This window comes from Peromyscus californicus, unplaced genomic scaffold (assembly GCF_007827085.1).
Source record: "Peromyscus californicus insignis strain IS unplaced genomic scaffold, ASM782708v3 Scaffold_7__1_contigs__length_154581171, whole genome shotgun sequence".
Lineage (NCBI taxonomy): Eukaryota > Metazoa > Chordata > Mammalia > Rodentia > Cricetidae > Peromyscus > Peromyscus californicus.
In genome coordinates this window covers 81,362,247-81,379,144 of record NW_026294595.1, presented here as the reverse complement: position 1 = coordinate 81,379,144, position 16,898 = coordinate 81,362,247, and the positions used below count along the sequence as shown (strand labels likewise).

The following is a 16,898-nucleotide window of genomic DNA, read 5'->3' as shown; positions in this document are numbered from 1 at the left end:
GATGAATAGGTGTCTATTTAAGTGGCATAGGTATTAGTTGACTAGATATTGAACTAGCAGTCTTTCAGCCATTTGTGCATCTGCTGAAATAGTCTACTTATTAGATAGTAGATACAAGGACGGAGGTAGCCCATGGCCACAGTTCAGGAGAAAGCGTCATCATTTCCTAGTTGATAATAAAGAGGGAGGACGATTGTCATGCTTCCTGGTCACAAATCCATTTTTCCAGCCTCAGATGACTCTGGTGTCTCCCTGTGCTACCTAGGGTAAATGCAAAATCCATACAGAGAACAAAGAGCAGCAGTCCCCCACCCCGTTGTTAATGTAGTGAAATAGTCAAGCCATCCACATGCTATGAAACCACACACAGGCAATTGTTCTGTCTATTCCTGGCTTTATGACAGAGTTTCTGGTCAGCTTGATGCCATAGTCTGTAGTTACACAGCTATACTCTTTGGATGTGTTCAGAGATGACTTTAAGCCTGTGTGTGTTAACTTGTCTTGGTAATATTGACCACTCATCACTGCAAATCCAACAAGACTTAAGTAACTTTTAAAAATCAGATGTATGCATATAGCTACAACTGAAATAGTAATACCAAAGTAAAGAAAACAATAAAGATGATATCATTTGGATAGCATCCCATGAGAGTCTGAAGTCTTCTTTATAGATCCTTTAAACCTGCAAGGTAGAGAATTTAGCCTGTTTATTCTGACTCGGAAGACCACAGACCAAAATACACCACAGACACTCTTCAACATCCCCACTAATCCCTTGACTCTTAAACAAGGGCTGTGGATTCAAAAGCCTTGAAGACCCAGACAAGTATTTTAAATGCATGGAACAGGCTGAAGCTATGTGAAGACACCACTTTAGGAAATGGCCGAGAATACAGCAAACAAGTGTGTATGTGTAATCGGGACCACTCGGCTCATGCCTGGTTGGTGTAATGACAAAATGTAAGTCTGATGCTACTGATGTTTTCAAGAAAAGCTAGAAAGGTATTTTAATACTAAAATGTCTTTCCCATATATCCTAAAATGTAGCATCAATTTTCAGTGGTAGTCCGAAAAGCACCTTTGGTTCTATTGATCTGTAAGCTGTTCCAAATGCCTTTTGGAATGAAGTGTCTTTTCATGACTTTAAAAGTGTTCTGGTCGCTTGGTAATGCCATTGCTGGTTTGCCTTTCATCCACTGGTGGTCCGATCCACAGAACAGAAAAAGCATATTAAAGAAGAAAAACTAAGTGCAGGCCTGCTATCGTGACTATGAATAAGATGACTGACAGCAAATGAGACAGGGTTGCACTAATGAGGCATGATATGTTTACAATATTCTTTGGGAGTTGTCAGCTGCCTCTTTAAATGCTAGTTCTATTATCTTTAGCTTACAAAAGGCTACATTCTGATTCCTAGCCTTTGTTAAAATCATATTAGACTACACCGCGGCAGAAGAAAAAAATTTGTCTCTGGAAGTGGTTGTCACATGATATTTATTGTTATTCATAATGAAATGTGAGTACCTCAAAATGTAAGTCATATAAGTACATTAGATGCTTGAGCAAAGATGTATTTGAAAGAATATATACCCAGAAATAAGGTACCTTTCAAACACCTTGGGCCTACTGATATTGTTTTAAAAATAAAACACACCTTTGTGTTTTCCAAATATTTGGCTGTTCTAGCTCTACCTTGAAATAGACCATTCTCTTGCCCCTCACCTAACTTCCGAGCTGAATCAGTACAAAGGCAGATGAGACTCATTTGTGCATAGGAATCTTCCTTCCTCCCAACTACTCCGCGTTCCTCCCACCTCCCCGCCCTCTTGGTCCTTCATTCTTTTCTAGATTATAAAATCACTTCTTGTAAATAGACATTTTCAAAGTTAAGCTTATACTTTCTATTTCAGTGATAGGACCTCAAATATCTTAGACCAGTGGGTCTCAAACTGTGGGTTGTGACCCCTTTAGGAGTCAAATGACCCTTTCACAGGGTCGCATATCAGATATCCCGCACATCAGATGTTTACTTTATGGCTCATAACAGTAGCAAAATTACAGTTATGAAGCAGCAATGAAATAATTTAACGGGGGTCACCACAACGTGAGGAACTGTATTAAAGGTCAGAGCATTAGGAAGGTAAGGTTGAGAATCACTGGGCTAGACTGACCTCAAACTCACTATGTTCTGGAGGATGACTTTGAATTTCTGATCCTCCTGCCTCCACCTCCCCAAACTTGCTGCATTTTTTTTTAACTGGAATCTCTTTCCCTGCTTTCAGGACATTGAGCTTCACTACCACTGTCTCACTATCCTGACCACAGTAGGAAGAAGATCTGGATAGGTTCAGGTCAGGCAACTGAACAGATGCTCTGCTCTCAGAATCCACTGTGGCCAGAGAGAACCCTGGGCATCATGAGCAAGACCAGTGAACAGGACACTCCCAAATACCTGCTGTTTAGACTGTGGATATCAATCAGATCTCTCTCTCTCTCTCTCTCTCTCTCTCTCTCTCTCTCTCTCTCTCTCTCTCTCTCTCCTTTCTCCTCTCTCCTCTCCTTCTCTAACAAAACCATAACTCAGTTATTCCCTACTCATTTTCAATTTTTGTTTATTTTTTTAGTTTGTATTTAGTCTTTTCAAGGAGCTTTATTTGGAGCTTCAAGTAGCTTTGTTTATTCTATTTATCATATAACATGTCAGTTGTACAATTGACAGGCATATATTTAAAGAATAAAATATGAAACTTTGAAATATGCATATACTTTGAAATCATCATCTCAGTCATGATAACAAACATTTCTATGTCTCTCAACCTCCTCCCCAGAAGGAAATCACTTCTAAAGCTTTCTGGTGCATCTTTGAAAACTTTTTATTATATTTTTGTCTGTGCTCCATGTGCATGTAGTGCCCACAGAGGGGAAGAGGGCATCGGATCTCCTGGAACTGAAGTTATAGACAATTGTGAACTGCCACGTGGGTGCTGGGAATTGAATCCAGGTCTTCTGGGAAAGCAGCCATCCCTCCAGCCCCTGTGAGTCTTTTAAAATCCTACTTTCTGGCCTCCCCACTTTGTTATCTCTAGTCAGTCAGTGACCTGCATTCTAGAGTTCTAGATTATTGAGAATTTATTCAAATTGCATGTGAATGAAGTCAAGTGGTATGGACTTTTTTTTTTTTTTAACTTTCTGCTAGCAAAATTCCTTTGAGAGTCTATTCCTACTGTTGCATTACTAAGAACCAATTCCCTTTTATTGACTGGCATCATTCTTTGGAAAAGATAATTTGCTTATTTTTCCTATGTAGATGGATGTTTGGGTTATTTCTAGCTTTGTCATCTTTTGGAGTAAAGCTGTTGTGAACATGCATGTACAAGTCTTTGTAGGAACACATACTTTCATTTTCTTTGGATAAATTCCTCAGAGTAGGATAGCCAGGCCATAGAGTAGAAAAGTGTTTATATTCTGTAGAAGTTTAAACTAGCTCTCAAACTGTTTTCCATTTCCATCAGCTAAGAGTGATGAAAGCACTACTTGTTAAAACTCTAACTTAGTCTTTGGAATATTAGACATGCTACTAGATTCACAATAGCACTTCATTGTAAGCCTACCTTTGTGTTTTGTTTTCATTAAGTTCAAAATACTTGCTAATTTATATTTTAATGTCTCCTTTGGTGCATGGGGTATTTAGAAATGTATTACTTCATGTCTATATATTTGGAGGTATCACAGAAAGCTTTATCCTTTTGAGTTCATTTCCATTTTCTTCTTTCAATATATGCTGGGGATTGAATCTGTACACTCTACCACTGAGCTAAATGCTGTCCCCTCCTGCTATTGATACCTAATTAACTCTATATGGTCAGAGACTATATTTTATCTTATTTGAAATCTGTTAGAGTTGTTGAGATTTGTTTTATTGGTAGAATATAGACTATTCTGATCACTATGCAGTTCCCTTAAAAAGGAATGTCTTCAGGGAACACCACTCACTTTGGATGCAGACATAGAGAAATCAGTATCCTCTAACCAGGAAGCTCTCTCCCTCCTGGATAATATTCATACTGCTGAAAGGTGCTATGCAGGCTGCTGGGGGAGAAAAGACATCAATGGTCTTACCTGATACTGGATCTTAAGTGCTACAAATATGACCTACCAGGAAAGATGTACCCACTGGTGCAATAGTGGCAAGACCGGATGGGTACCAACCACCCTGGATTGAATGTGAGATCTGCTCCATTAGAGAGAATTGATGCCTTGTCCTGTAAACATGGTCAAAACCTCTGGCTAACAAAGTCATAGGCTCAAGGAGAAATCCTTTAATGCTGCTTTGCTAAGTAATCATGTTGTCAAACTGCTTTCTAAATATTTATGTTTTTATCTGCATACTTGTTCAGTTCTCAACCTTGGGGAGAGATGCCTCCCCTTGTAATGGGTAGTGGTTAATTCAGAGATTCATGACTGTTCAAAGTGCTGAGAATAAGCTGCTGTACATGTTCAGCCACAGATGGGACATCTATATAAACATCTATCCACTAATGCTCAAGGAATATGGTAGAACAGGGGACAGAAAGAACTGAAAAGCCAGAGGAGAGGGAAGAGCACTATGAAAGGATGTCCTTTGGGTATAACATGACTGTTACACACATGAACACAGCATCTGTGGTTACCTGCGTAAGACCTGCACAAGATTAAGCCAGTTACAAATCCCAGCATGGAGACCCCACCCCTACTTGAAGAGATATTGACAGTTGATTGTGACTACATGAGAGTCACTGTTCTTTGAGGGGTGGCCACTGGCAGGTTGCCCGTGTCCTACTAGTTAACCCACAGTCATGCACATGTATACAGCAGTGACTGGGCTCAGTGCTAATTAAAAAATTAGGACTATCTAGAGGGGAAATATATTGTCTAGAGGGCCAAGTGGAATTGAAGGGAAGGAGTGGGGGAAACGTATGACTAAAATGCATTGTATACGTCTACGAATTTTCAAAGAATAAAAAAATATCTTTAAGAAGGTATGGAGACTGCTCAGGCAATAAAGTGATTCCAATGCAACCATGAGGACCAAGTTTGATGACTAGCACCACATAAAACGTTAGGCACCATGATGTGCATTTGTACTCCTAACACTGGGAATGCAGAGACAGCATTTAAATCAATCAATCAATCCTAGTTATAGCATTAGGTATAACTGTAAAAGCTAAAAGAGAAAAGTGATTTGCCTAATAAGACACAATTACAGATATTCCATGATAAATATGTGCGATTTTAAAAACATTGATATTTCCTTTTCCTGTGTGCCTCTCCCCCACCCACCCCCAACTTCTAAGGTGTTCTGTTACAACACCAGACACTTGCTGTCAATTATTTGACTTGACTGTGTCCTATTAAACAGTGTAGTGTCGTGACTAAGAGTCCATTTTCGGGTTAGAGACTGACTGCTTGAGTTTGTTTTCCTGTGCAGCCATCTAAAAGGTATGACCTTGAACAAGAAATTTGTCTCTGAACTTCAGTGCAGATAATCATGATAATCACCTTACCAGACTGACATGAGATTTAAATGTAGTAATGCAACATTGAGAAATCAGAATGGTATCTGGGGCAGAAGTGCATGGTTGTTGTGAGAGTAAGTTGTGCAGCCAGGGTTTACACCTAGAAATTTGACTCTGTAGATGGTGTTTTTAATCACTGTGTGGTACGTTATGCCTGCTGGACAGACTGCTTTTCATGTTACATTTTCCCTTCTGTATTCACAGCTGGGTCAGCCTCCCTGATGCCTAAGTATCATGATTCTGGCTTCATCTCTATGTACATCCTTATCCAGCCAAACTATCTAAATCATGACTCTCTATGTACTAAAATACAGCAATGCTTGTTCTTGTCAATATTAAGTTAAATCAAAGGTGATGCATGCTACAAAATTAGAGCACACCTTTAATCCCAGCACCCAGGAAGCAAAGGCAGAAAGAGCTCTGTGAGTTTGAGGCCAGCCTGGTCTACATAGTGAGTTCCAGGACAGCCAGAACTAGAGGATAGAGAGATCTTGTCTTGAAAGAAAGAAGGAAAGAAAGAAAGAAAGAAAGAAAGAAAGAAAGAAAGAAAGAAAGGAAGGAAAAAAGGAAGGCAGGAAGGAAGGAAGGAAGGAAGGAAGGAAGGAAGGAAGGAAGGAAGGAAGGAAGGATCTTGGAAACAAAACCTTGTAGGTGATTGGATATAAACCAACTTTCTGCCTCAGAGGTTTTTTTTTATTTAAGAAAATTAAACTTTTATTTAAAAAAATTTCCAACCATATCTTCTGTAAGAAAAAAATATGATAGACAGAGGCTATTTCTGGCCCACTCCAAGTCAGCCATTGTTTTATCTCCATAATTTTACTTTTACAGTATTCCATGTTCAAAAATATGGAGAAAAAGTTAAAAGCACACATGCTAATTTAAGTTTTCTAATTTACAATAAAGATGGACACAATGCAAGGAACCCTCATGGAATAAATAAAGCTCATGTGGCTTATTACCTGCATAGAAACATTTGAAGTCAATATTTCTCTTTTTAGCATACTACCAAACAAAGTGACATAAATTTTCAAGATTCTTCTAGATTAAAATAGAAATGTTAATGTAAGGTTTAAATGCCTAGTGATTGTTCTATCCAAGCCAGAAAACATCTCAATACACCTGCTCAGAATTTGCAAAATTAAAATGTGTTGTTTTGAGCCAGATCACTCAGAAGCATTACCTTTTCTGTAGCAGTAATTTATATCCTTCCAGTGATGTCCCCTGGGTGCTCTTGACTCTGACTGGATGACCAACAGCCAGGCAGCCTTGAGTTATCGCTCTGCTCAGGATCATCCCAGTCTTCCAATGAAAGGGAAGGGAGAAAAAGGTCTAAATAAGTTAAAAGAACCAGAAAATTCAACAATGTGTCACAAATAGTGAGGTCATTATGCCTGGATAAGCCTGGATATTAACAGTGGCTCAAAGTGAAATACTACCCACAACTTAGCAGTCAGTGAGCCCTACTCAGAAGCAGCGATCCTCTGGCCTACAAGGGTGGCATTTTACAGTTGAACGCAAAATAAAACAGACCTTGATATCTTCATTTGTCCTTCTTTTCTGTGCATATTTCACAGTGTAGTGACTTGGGGTCCATCACGTGTCACTTGCTAGAGTTATAACTACAGAGCTTCCTTGAAATCAGTATGCACAGACAAACACGTGCAGTGAACTGAGAGGATTGGAACAAATCCTCAACCTTCATATCAATTTAAAGTTTTACTCTGGGTCTTAATACCATGGGTTAAAACTGTACGGAGGTGGTAGTGCATGACCTCTTTGTCTTAAATGTAAGCATTCTCTGTCAAGAAAGTTAATTTAGAATATTGTAAAATGATTATTTAATAATAATTTTCCTATTTAGTGAATTAGCTCATTTTAAATGAATTACAGTGACAGAGAGATTTATACATACCCACTGGGGACGATGGCATGTAAAATTCTGTATTATATCACAGAAAGGGACTTATTGTTAAAGGCAGAGAGGGGAAGTTTCTATGTACATTCATTTTTTTCTTGTTTCCTTTATAGCATATAACTTTTGCTTTTCAGGTTTTTGTTGTGTAAAAGGGAAATACATGGTGACCTAGAAAACGTATCTGTAAACAATTTGGGTGGTAATAAGTACTTGCAATCCTTGCATGTGTAAATGTGTTTGTCTGTACAGAAAAGGGAAAGGTTTACAGAAAGGAAAAAAGACATTGTTGAGCATCCTCTATATCAGATGTCATGCCACAACAGCAGACCTATTTTCTGATTTCTACTTTGGTGTAACTTTGCAAGGAAGGCATGACTAACTCATTTTACAGTTAAAGAAACTGTGTCTCAGTGTACTCAAATCGCTTTCTCTAGGCTACACAAAGAGTCCAGGAAAACTGCACTCTTGGGGCAAGAATTTCAATCACTTTAAGGAAATATTACAAATACAAGTTGTATAGTATAGTGAGAGTCTAAAAATAAATACCATGAAATGACAGAAGATGAAACTTAGAAAAGGGCCTTCTGTGGTGATGTATTGTGAACCCTAATAAACTTGCCTGAGAATCAGAGGACAGAGCCAGTCACTAGCTTAGACATAGAGGCCTGGCAGTGGTGGCACACACCTTTAATCCTAGCACTTGAGATCTCATGCCTTTGTTTGGGAAAGACACATGCCTTTAATCCCAGGACGTCATATGGCAGGGCAGAGAAAGGTATATAAGGCGTGAGGAAACAGGAACTCACTCTCTTTAGGCTGAGGATTTCGTAGAGGTAAGAACTATTGGCTGATTGTTCTACTTCTCTGATCTTTCAGCTCTCATCCTGATATCTGGCTTGGGTTTTTCTTTTTTTATTAAAAGACCATCTAAGATTTGAACACTGGCCTTCCATAGCTCCTAATCCACTTCATTTAGGATGAGAAGTCCTAACTCTACATGCCACGTGTGATTAGACGGCAGTCACCCAACTATTTCGTGGCAGGGCTAGGAGGAAGACACTCTTAGCATGTTCACAAATTGATCGGATACAAAGCCGGTTTTGTAATACAGAAGAAAAGCTTAATTTATAAAGTCAGACCAACAATCCTTCCCTTGTTGTTACTAGCCTCGGTTTCTTAAACTGTGTAAATGCCATGGTTATGATGTAAAATGTCCTCAAAGGGCTCATGCATGAGGCCTGTTCCCCACTCGTGGATCTAATCACTGAAGAGTGACTGGATCAAAAGGTTCTGATCTAATCATGAATAAATCCATTGGTGGATTCATAGTTTAACGTATGTGGCATTGGGAAATACAGTCTGGATGAAGAAGCAGTTCCCTGAGAATTGTCTTTGAAGGGTGGTCCCTTCTTGTCTCTACTTCCTGACTGCAATGAGGCTAGCAGTTGTCCTTCTGCTGTGTCCTTCAGCCATGATGTTCTGCCTTGTCGTGGACTACGGGGCCAGCTGACCATGGACTGGGATCTGTAAAGCCACGAGCTAACACAAATCTTTCCTCCTCTCGTTGCTTTCTCAGATATATTCTAACACTAACAGAAGTAAAAAGCTAACATAATGCTGAAAACCAGGTAAAAAGAACTAATGGTTAATAGGTCTTAAGGCTGGGCACAGACATCAGGTACATCTCACCCAACATGGTCCTATATTATTATCTGAAATGAACATTGTATCTTAGTACCTTCATATCTTAATTTCTGTAAGTTTGTTCTTGTCTATCAGAGAATCATAGAATAGCCTGGGTAATCCAGGATTTTATGTGAGAAATGGTTTCAATGCCTTTCTCCACCACCACAGATTAAGTGTCACCAAACTTAATTGGATGGTTTCATGTGACTCGAAATGTTTAGACAGCAGTAGAGCATCCTGATGTGAATGGTGGCAAAGGAAAAATAAAAGAACAAACATAAGATGTGCCATCTCTTTCCAGATAAAGTATGTATTTGCAAGCAGTATTTTAATAGTAAAAGGGTAGGAGGCAATTATATTTCCTCATATATGTCAGATCTAATTATAAATTAATAAAGAAAAATGAAGATTTCCTACATAGATTATAAACTGTTCACATTTTATACTGAGAATCTTCTTTTAAAACTGTCCTTGATAACATGTATGAAAAATCATAATATGGTGTTAATCTATTAGGCCAAGTGATGCTGAGCTGGTAAAGATCAACAATGAAGACTCAGACACCTGTCATGAAAAACCATTAGTCTCTGGAGTTCACACAAACTCTGTGTTTGGTTTAAGCATACTCTGAGAAGTAAACTAATCAGGATGTCTAAAAGGATACTGAGTGCCTGTTGGTCTACATAAATCTTCTGCTTTAGAGAACACTAAGAGCAGAAAAGATGGTCTTAATAGTCCGCATTTAACATGCTTTCACTTGCATGCTTAGATGCAAGAAGGCCCTAGTTTCTGGAGCAGCACAACATGGCAGCAAACAAGGAGAAGTCATTTGGTAAGAGCAGATGCGCCTTGGTACCTTGGTGATCAGCCACACGCTGGCTGCAGGCCAGGACACTTTCTGGTTCCTGCTGTTCACTTCCCTCCTTGAGGAACTGTGCTTTCTGATGGATACAGAGGCATAAAGAACAATATTGGGATCCGCCTGCATCACAAGGAGAAGGCTACCCTTTTAATTCATGATCTGAAAAACAAATATTCTTCAACACACTTACTCAAAAGGAATGAACCATGCCAGAACATTGGGTTTTAAGATGGAGGGGGTATCTTCAACATCAGTATGCAGCCTCATTTAATTCAGTTCATATTTGTTGATTGTCAGTACTGATGTGCAATGATCCTGTCTGTGTGGCATGGGATATTATAAAATATTTCTCATGCTTTAAAAAGGTTGCCCCCCCCATACATACACAGAAAGAAAAAAAATTTCATGTTAAACACTATGCAAATAATTAAATTGCATTAGAGGCATCAAAAAATAGGCTCATTTTTGTAATAAAAATAAAATTAAGAATCTTGAAAGAGTCGTATGCTATAGCTCTTAAAGAATGAAGCTGATATAGATGATAAAGAACAAGATGCTATCAAAAGTAAAGTAATTTTAGTCCATGTATCTTAGAATTTCTTAGTAGAGTTAAAAGGTAAATGCTGCCCAACTGCAGAAAGCATCAGGTGAAGGCAGAGAGATGGCACAAGCTGTCACCAGGATCTAGATCCCAGCAAGGTTTAGTAAAGGTTGGTATACCATGGGGGGACATGATGGACTGTAGAATGGAGATGTTAAAGGCAGGGGAATAATCGGGAGTCTACATATTCTCCTGAGAATAAAAACATATTAACTAAGACTTCTGAGCTTGAAGAGTCACTGGAAAAGGAGTAGGCACTGATGGGGGAACATGCCATGCATATCTCCAAGGGTCATTCAGATTCCACAGCCTGTGTTGTTGATCACATTGTGCATGTAGAGGGCATTATGCACCTTCAAGTATGGCTTGATTATTAAATTCCCATCCACCTATATCATCTATAGAAACTCTGTTACTTCACACTTAATACAATGTACTTCCTAAGTTACAGGAACATTCCCCTCAAGTAATCACAGCTTTTAAATAGCAACATGTATAAGATCATAGAGCTATGCCAACATATACCTTTAGTGTGATAAGTGACGTTGCCTTAATAACCATTTAAATTACTTTCTGATGCTAAAATGTCTACAAGTTCAACAATACTATATATTTACTGAGCAAGATGATTTTTTAATATTCAAATTAAACAATAATTCATAAGGTAATACATACTTTGAAATGTGTTTAAACAACCGAGAAGGGTATATTACGATAATTATTCTGTAAGAAAAGAAAGATCTCTCTCAAGGGGAGAAATGTCATTCGACTCCTTTGTGTGAAAATCAAAGTTGTAAAATGCCTTTTGTAGCTGCTTCTCAGCACAGAAGCAGATCTGACTTACAGTGCGTTGACTGAGTATTCTCCCAGATAGCCAGGAGTGGCCAGATTCTAGAAGGGAATCCCCCACAGGTTTTGAACAATGATAAACTATATTCTACTAAGCCATCACTGCAGGATTCGGTATTTAAAGTAGCACTCCTCTTCAACCTCTTCACTCCAAGTTGCCTCTGTCCTCTAAACTCCCCTCTGTATCTGGGCTGGAGATTGTTTTGACTGGAATTAGACAGAGGACCCACGCTGCCAACTGCTTCTTTGTACAGCACCTGCTGCCAGCGCCTAAATTCTTGTTATCTCCACAACATGGTTTAATCTTTTAACAGTTGGCTTATTGGTGAAGAGCAAGGGGGTCCTTTGTTTCTGCCTTGGGCTGGCACCCAGTATTAACACAATGCTGTTCTTCAAGAGATATTTTGCTGGACAGTTCCCAAGCGATTCTGCACAGGGCAGACACAGCCAGACCCACACCAGTGAAGCTTCATTTGTGTTATTAAAAAAAAGTAGAAGGAAGGAATCCTGCCAACTCTTAACTGACAGCCACCACTAAGAGTCTTCTCCTGTGACTATGTCTTCTTGCTCTGTTGTTCTCTTCTTCCTCCTCTTTTTCTTTTTTCATTTTTGCATTTGAAATTATTTCAGAAAATTCATTTTCAGTGTTTTCACTTATGCCCAAAGAGACAAGCTCATCAGGAAACATAGGAAAAAGCAAACAATCAAAAAGCATTGTAGAACAGAGCCCCATGAAAATGATTCATCAGAATCTGGTTATGAAGACAATGAAGCCATTTACATGTATAATGTGATAAATAATAACACAAGTTGTGTGAGCTAATAATGAACCCAGGGGATGTGGATGGCATGTTTCCCCCATCAATGCCCTCCTGTGAATCTCCATAATGAGTTCAAAATGTATGCAAAAACTTGATCTCTTTGTAAAATTCATTTTTATCTCATTAGTGCTTGTGTGTGTCTGTGTGTTCACATGCACATGTGTGCATGATGTGTAAGTATGAGTGAGCACATATGCTGTGGCACACATGTGGAGGGCAGAGGACAACTTTGTGGAATTGGTTTTCTCCTTCCATCTTTATGAGCATTCTGGGGATCCTGCTCCATCATCAGGATCACATGACAAATGCTTTTAGCCACTGAGCTATCTCAATGGCCCAACTTGACTTTTTTAGTCCACTAGCTTATCTCTAGAGTACATAGTTTATAAGGGGCAAGAGAGATATAAGATCTGTGAAAAATAGAAATAAGGGCAGAAATACTCCAACAATTTACAATGTAATATGCCATACATGGGTATGTGTGTACCTGTGCACATGTGGAGAGAAGTATTTGTGCTCAGTCTGATATCTAAATACATACATATATATATCGAATCTGGTATTGAAAAGTCTTCTAAAGTGCTGCCATAAATTGAAAAGGGAATTCTAGTTTATTCAGTTGGATGCCTATATTCATGATCTACTTTAAAGGGTCATTATAATCTCCCTTGACTGAATATATTGTGCTGATATAGACATACTGATGCAATTCAAACTCCTTGATTTTCCCCCAGATGATTAATAATGATGGTGTGCTTTCAATACCCACTCACCTTCTCCTGCAGGTTCACCAAGAAATAGACTACAAGGATGGAAAGGAGAAACTCACAGATCACAATTTGAACTAAGTATTTACTGCCTAGAAACTTTATCTAAAATTACACTTTTGATGATGTACCTTTGTGTTAAGTTAAATAATTTTATATGTAAATTACTGTAAGAAATGTTATGAAATATCTTTCCTTCCATCAGCTATTCCCCCTCAGTCATTCCTACCCAGAAACGAAAAGGTCCAAGAGCAGAAAATATCAGCAAAGATATAACTACACAATCAAGCAGGGAAGGAAATTTAAGATCTAGGTATGCAATCCTTAAGTGGCTTCCAAGTATTAGTTTGTCTTAGTTAGGATTTACTATTGCTGTGAAGAGACACCATGACCATGCCAATTCTTATAAAGAAAACATTTAATTGAGGGCGACACCCTTACAGTTTCAGAGGTTCAGTCCATCATGGCAGGGAGCATGGCGGCATGCAGGCAGACACGTTACAAGTAAAATAGCCAAGAGTCCTACATCTTGCAGGCAACAGGAAGTTGACTGACTGACTAGGTTGTATCCTGAGTATATGAAACTCACAGCCCCATCCCCACAGTGATACACTTCCTCCAACAAGGTCATACCTACTCCAACAAAGCCATACCTCTTAATAGTGCCACTCCCCATGAGATTATGGGATTATGGGATTATGGGTGCCAATGACATTCAAACAACTACATGGTCTCAAGACAAGAAAGAAACTGAGGAATTGATTTAAAGTCCCATGTTGCAAGCAACTGTTTATCTTTGTCCAGCCTCCTTGTGACCAATGATTAATTGTAGAATAATCATATGTTTAACAGTTATGGATGCATTCTGCAGGTATCAATAAGACTGGAATTTACAAATTAACTTGTAAGAAATATGCCATGACTCTAAAATGAAAAACTGGTCATTTTCTTGATATTTTTGTTAAGAACATTGTAATGCCGGGCGGTGGTGGCGCACGCCTTTAATCCCAGCACTCGGGAGGCAGAGGCAGGCGGATCTCTGTGAGTTCGAGGCCAGCCTGGTCTACAAAGCGAGTTCCAGGAAAGGCGCAAAGCTACGCAGAGAAACCCTGTCTCAAAAAAAAAAAAAAAAAAAAAAAAAAAAAGAACATTGTAATGAAGACCCTCTGACACCTGCAAAGTCAACAACTCCTGAAAGAGCAGGAACAAAATAAGTTTCTTTTCCATTTTGTCAAGTTTAAGATGTGCCAGATACTGGAGGCCATGCTTTTCTTCTCTGCTATCCCATAACCAGCCATTCCTCTAGCTATTCTTTTCACATTTTTTATATTGAAGTTTAAATCTCATCCATTTTATTGAAACATATAATTTGATTGCTCTAAAACTGAATCAATCTACAAATGTTGCCAACATGAGCAACAATAGGGGAGTCTTTGAAATATGTATGTGCCAAATTGCCAACTCTTAGTGGCTTCCAATCCTGGTTTTGAAATGGATAAAAGAGCAACAGGCTGTAATTGTCAGGGTTACAGTGGTCACCCACATTGCAAATGGGGATTGTATGTTCCAGATACTTCTCTGTAGGAAAGGTTTTACTTGTCAATAAGAGATTTAAAAGAACAGTCAGGGGTTGGGCAATGACATCTCTATCTGCAGCCAATTTTAAAACCTATGCATTGGGAATATTGGCTTTTCTTTCCCTTCTCTCAACCCCTGTTGTAATCCTCTTAGTGTCTTCTTTACCTCAGTGAGCACCAAGATTCCACAATAAAATGTCCTGTAGATGCCTGTCACCTCTGCCTGTACCCACCTTTAAAGTACTACTTTTCAAGTTATTAAATTACTATTCCCAATGCGCTGGTCACCTCTCTGTAAGTAATTGGGGACACTTTACTGAAAGGATTTAAAGGTTTCACAGCAAAGACGGAGCCCCCCTCCCTGCCACCACCTCAAAAGCATCTCCTTGCTGAGAGATTAATCAAGGTCTTGCTTTTTCACTCTACTGTTCTGGTTGAGCTTTATTCAAAATCAATGTATTCTTTCAAAACTAGTATGAGAACATTTATTTGAGATGAATATTTTCTCATTTCAATGGATCATGAGATCCAGTTAATAGAAAATAAATACTCACAGACTATTGTCTGTCCCTTCTTAGCATTAAAGTGTATGCCATTGTATAAGGTAGCACCTGGACAGAGCAGGTAAGAGAAAAGCCCCTTTCTGCCTCCTTTTCCTACTGTCTTTTTGATATATTTTTTCCCATTTAAGTTTGAAGTAGTCTCTGTCGAGTGAGTTAATTAACTCATCAACTTGCTTGAGTTTACCTAACTTTGTACATACAGATATTGAAGTAGACACAAGCAAGATCAGGACCTGTCCTTGAGGGACCTGTGGTCTAGCAGAGAGGATAAGACGAAAGCCTCCTGAGCCTTCTTCCTAACACTGCATCAGATCTCACCTCTGATCAAACACTCCCAACGCCTTCTGGGAAAAGAATGGCCAACCAACTCCTTACTGTTGAACTAAAACTTGATTGATCCCAACATTTTCAACAGAACCTACCATTGTACCCTTCCTGCTCCCAGGGTACCCTGAACTGGGATTCAGAAGAAAAGAGGCATAGATTCCAGTTGCTTGCTGGCCACCCAGCCTAGGCAAAAGTATCACACTATGAGTCCAGTGATAGACCTTTTCCTTTAAAATGAGGTGAAGAGCAATAGAGGGAGACAGTCAAGGTTGACCTCTGGCCTCCACACGTGCATGGTAAGCACAACTATATACACACATGCCTACAACACATTCACGTAATAACAATAGTAATAATAAAATGGTAGCTAATTCAATGCTATACTGTTAGAAATTTTCTGGGGCTATGAATACCAGAAATATCATGTATAGTTTAAGGAAGGGGTGAGGTAAAGATAGACTTCCTGAAGCTGCCACAAGCCAGATGGGGCCAGGATGATGGGCAAGATTTCAAGAGCATCATTGAATGCCAACTACATGCCAGACTCCATGCTAGGACACGGCACAAGGGAGACAGAGATGACTAGACAGTGGTGACAGAAAAGAAAAAAGAAAGAAAAAGAGGTTGAGATCCAGGCAGAGGGATCTACATGGGTGCAGCAGGATGTGGAGTGTTCTCACAAAGCAACAGATGAACAATATAATTTCACTAACACATAGAGGACACAGACAGCTGGAGCTACATGAAACCCCACCTCAAAAGTAACACACACACACACACACACACACACACACACACACACACTGTGTGTCTGTATGTTTGTGTATATATATGTCACTCTGGATTCTGTATTGGCATTTACACATATTATCTGTATCCCAAGAATTCTCTACCCAGAAAACCAGAAGCCAAGGAAGGCAAATACTTATATCAAATCACAAACTCTAAGAAGTGTTTTCAAAAGAAAGAAAGAAAAAAAGTAGTTCAGAGAACACAAAACAAAGCTTCTCTTTGAAGGCTCTGGTATGACTATGTGGAAAGATGTAGAGTACAACCTTTTGAGCCAGGGGATGAATGTGAGAGATACGTGGCTCAGGCAAGGCACAATGCAAGCTGCTGTGCAAGCAGGTCAGTAGCTTGCTAGGGTGCACAGTTCACTAATTCCAGATGTCAGTGCAGAGAGGAGGAACAAGATGATGAAAGATGTCAACTCAGAGTGACAGTGACGAGAACTTCGTTAGGTAACAGTCAGACATGTGGCAGGATTTTAAACAGGAAAACAAAACCAAGAAAACCCTGATGAAGAACACCAACAGGAAGAGATCGAGGGGTCCCAGTCTCTGCAGGTGTCATACAGAGGAGCAAACCCGGT

At 39.2% G+C, this 16,898-nt stretch overlaps 1 protein-coding gene across 3 annotated transcripts in view; it reads right to left on the bottom strand.

Annotated features, from left to right (window-relative positions):
- Window positions 1-16,898, bottom strand: part of Dcdc1 (doublecortin domain containing 1) — a 402,669-nt gene that overhangs the window by 169,225 nt on the left and 216,546 nt on the right. For all 3 annotated transcript variants that reach the window (XM_052722390.1, XM_052722391.1, XM_052722392.1), the window contains 2 exons: window positions 10,016-10,141; window positions 6,739-6,857 (listed from right to left, as the gene is read on the bottom strand). In XM_052722390.1, the coding sequence (XP_052578350.1) occupies window positions 6,739-6,857; window positions 10,016-10,141 (245 nt within the window). The remainder of the gene's footprint in view (window positions 1-6,738; window positions 6,858-10,015; window positions 10,142-16,898) is intronic.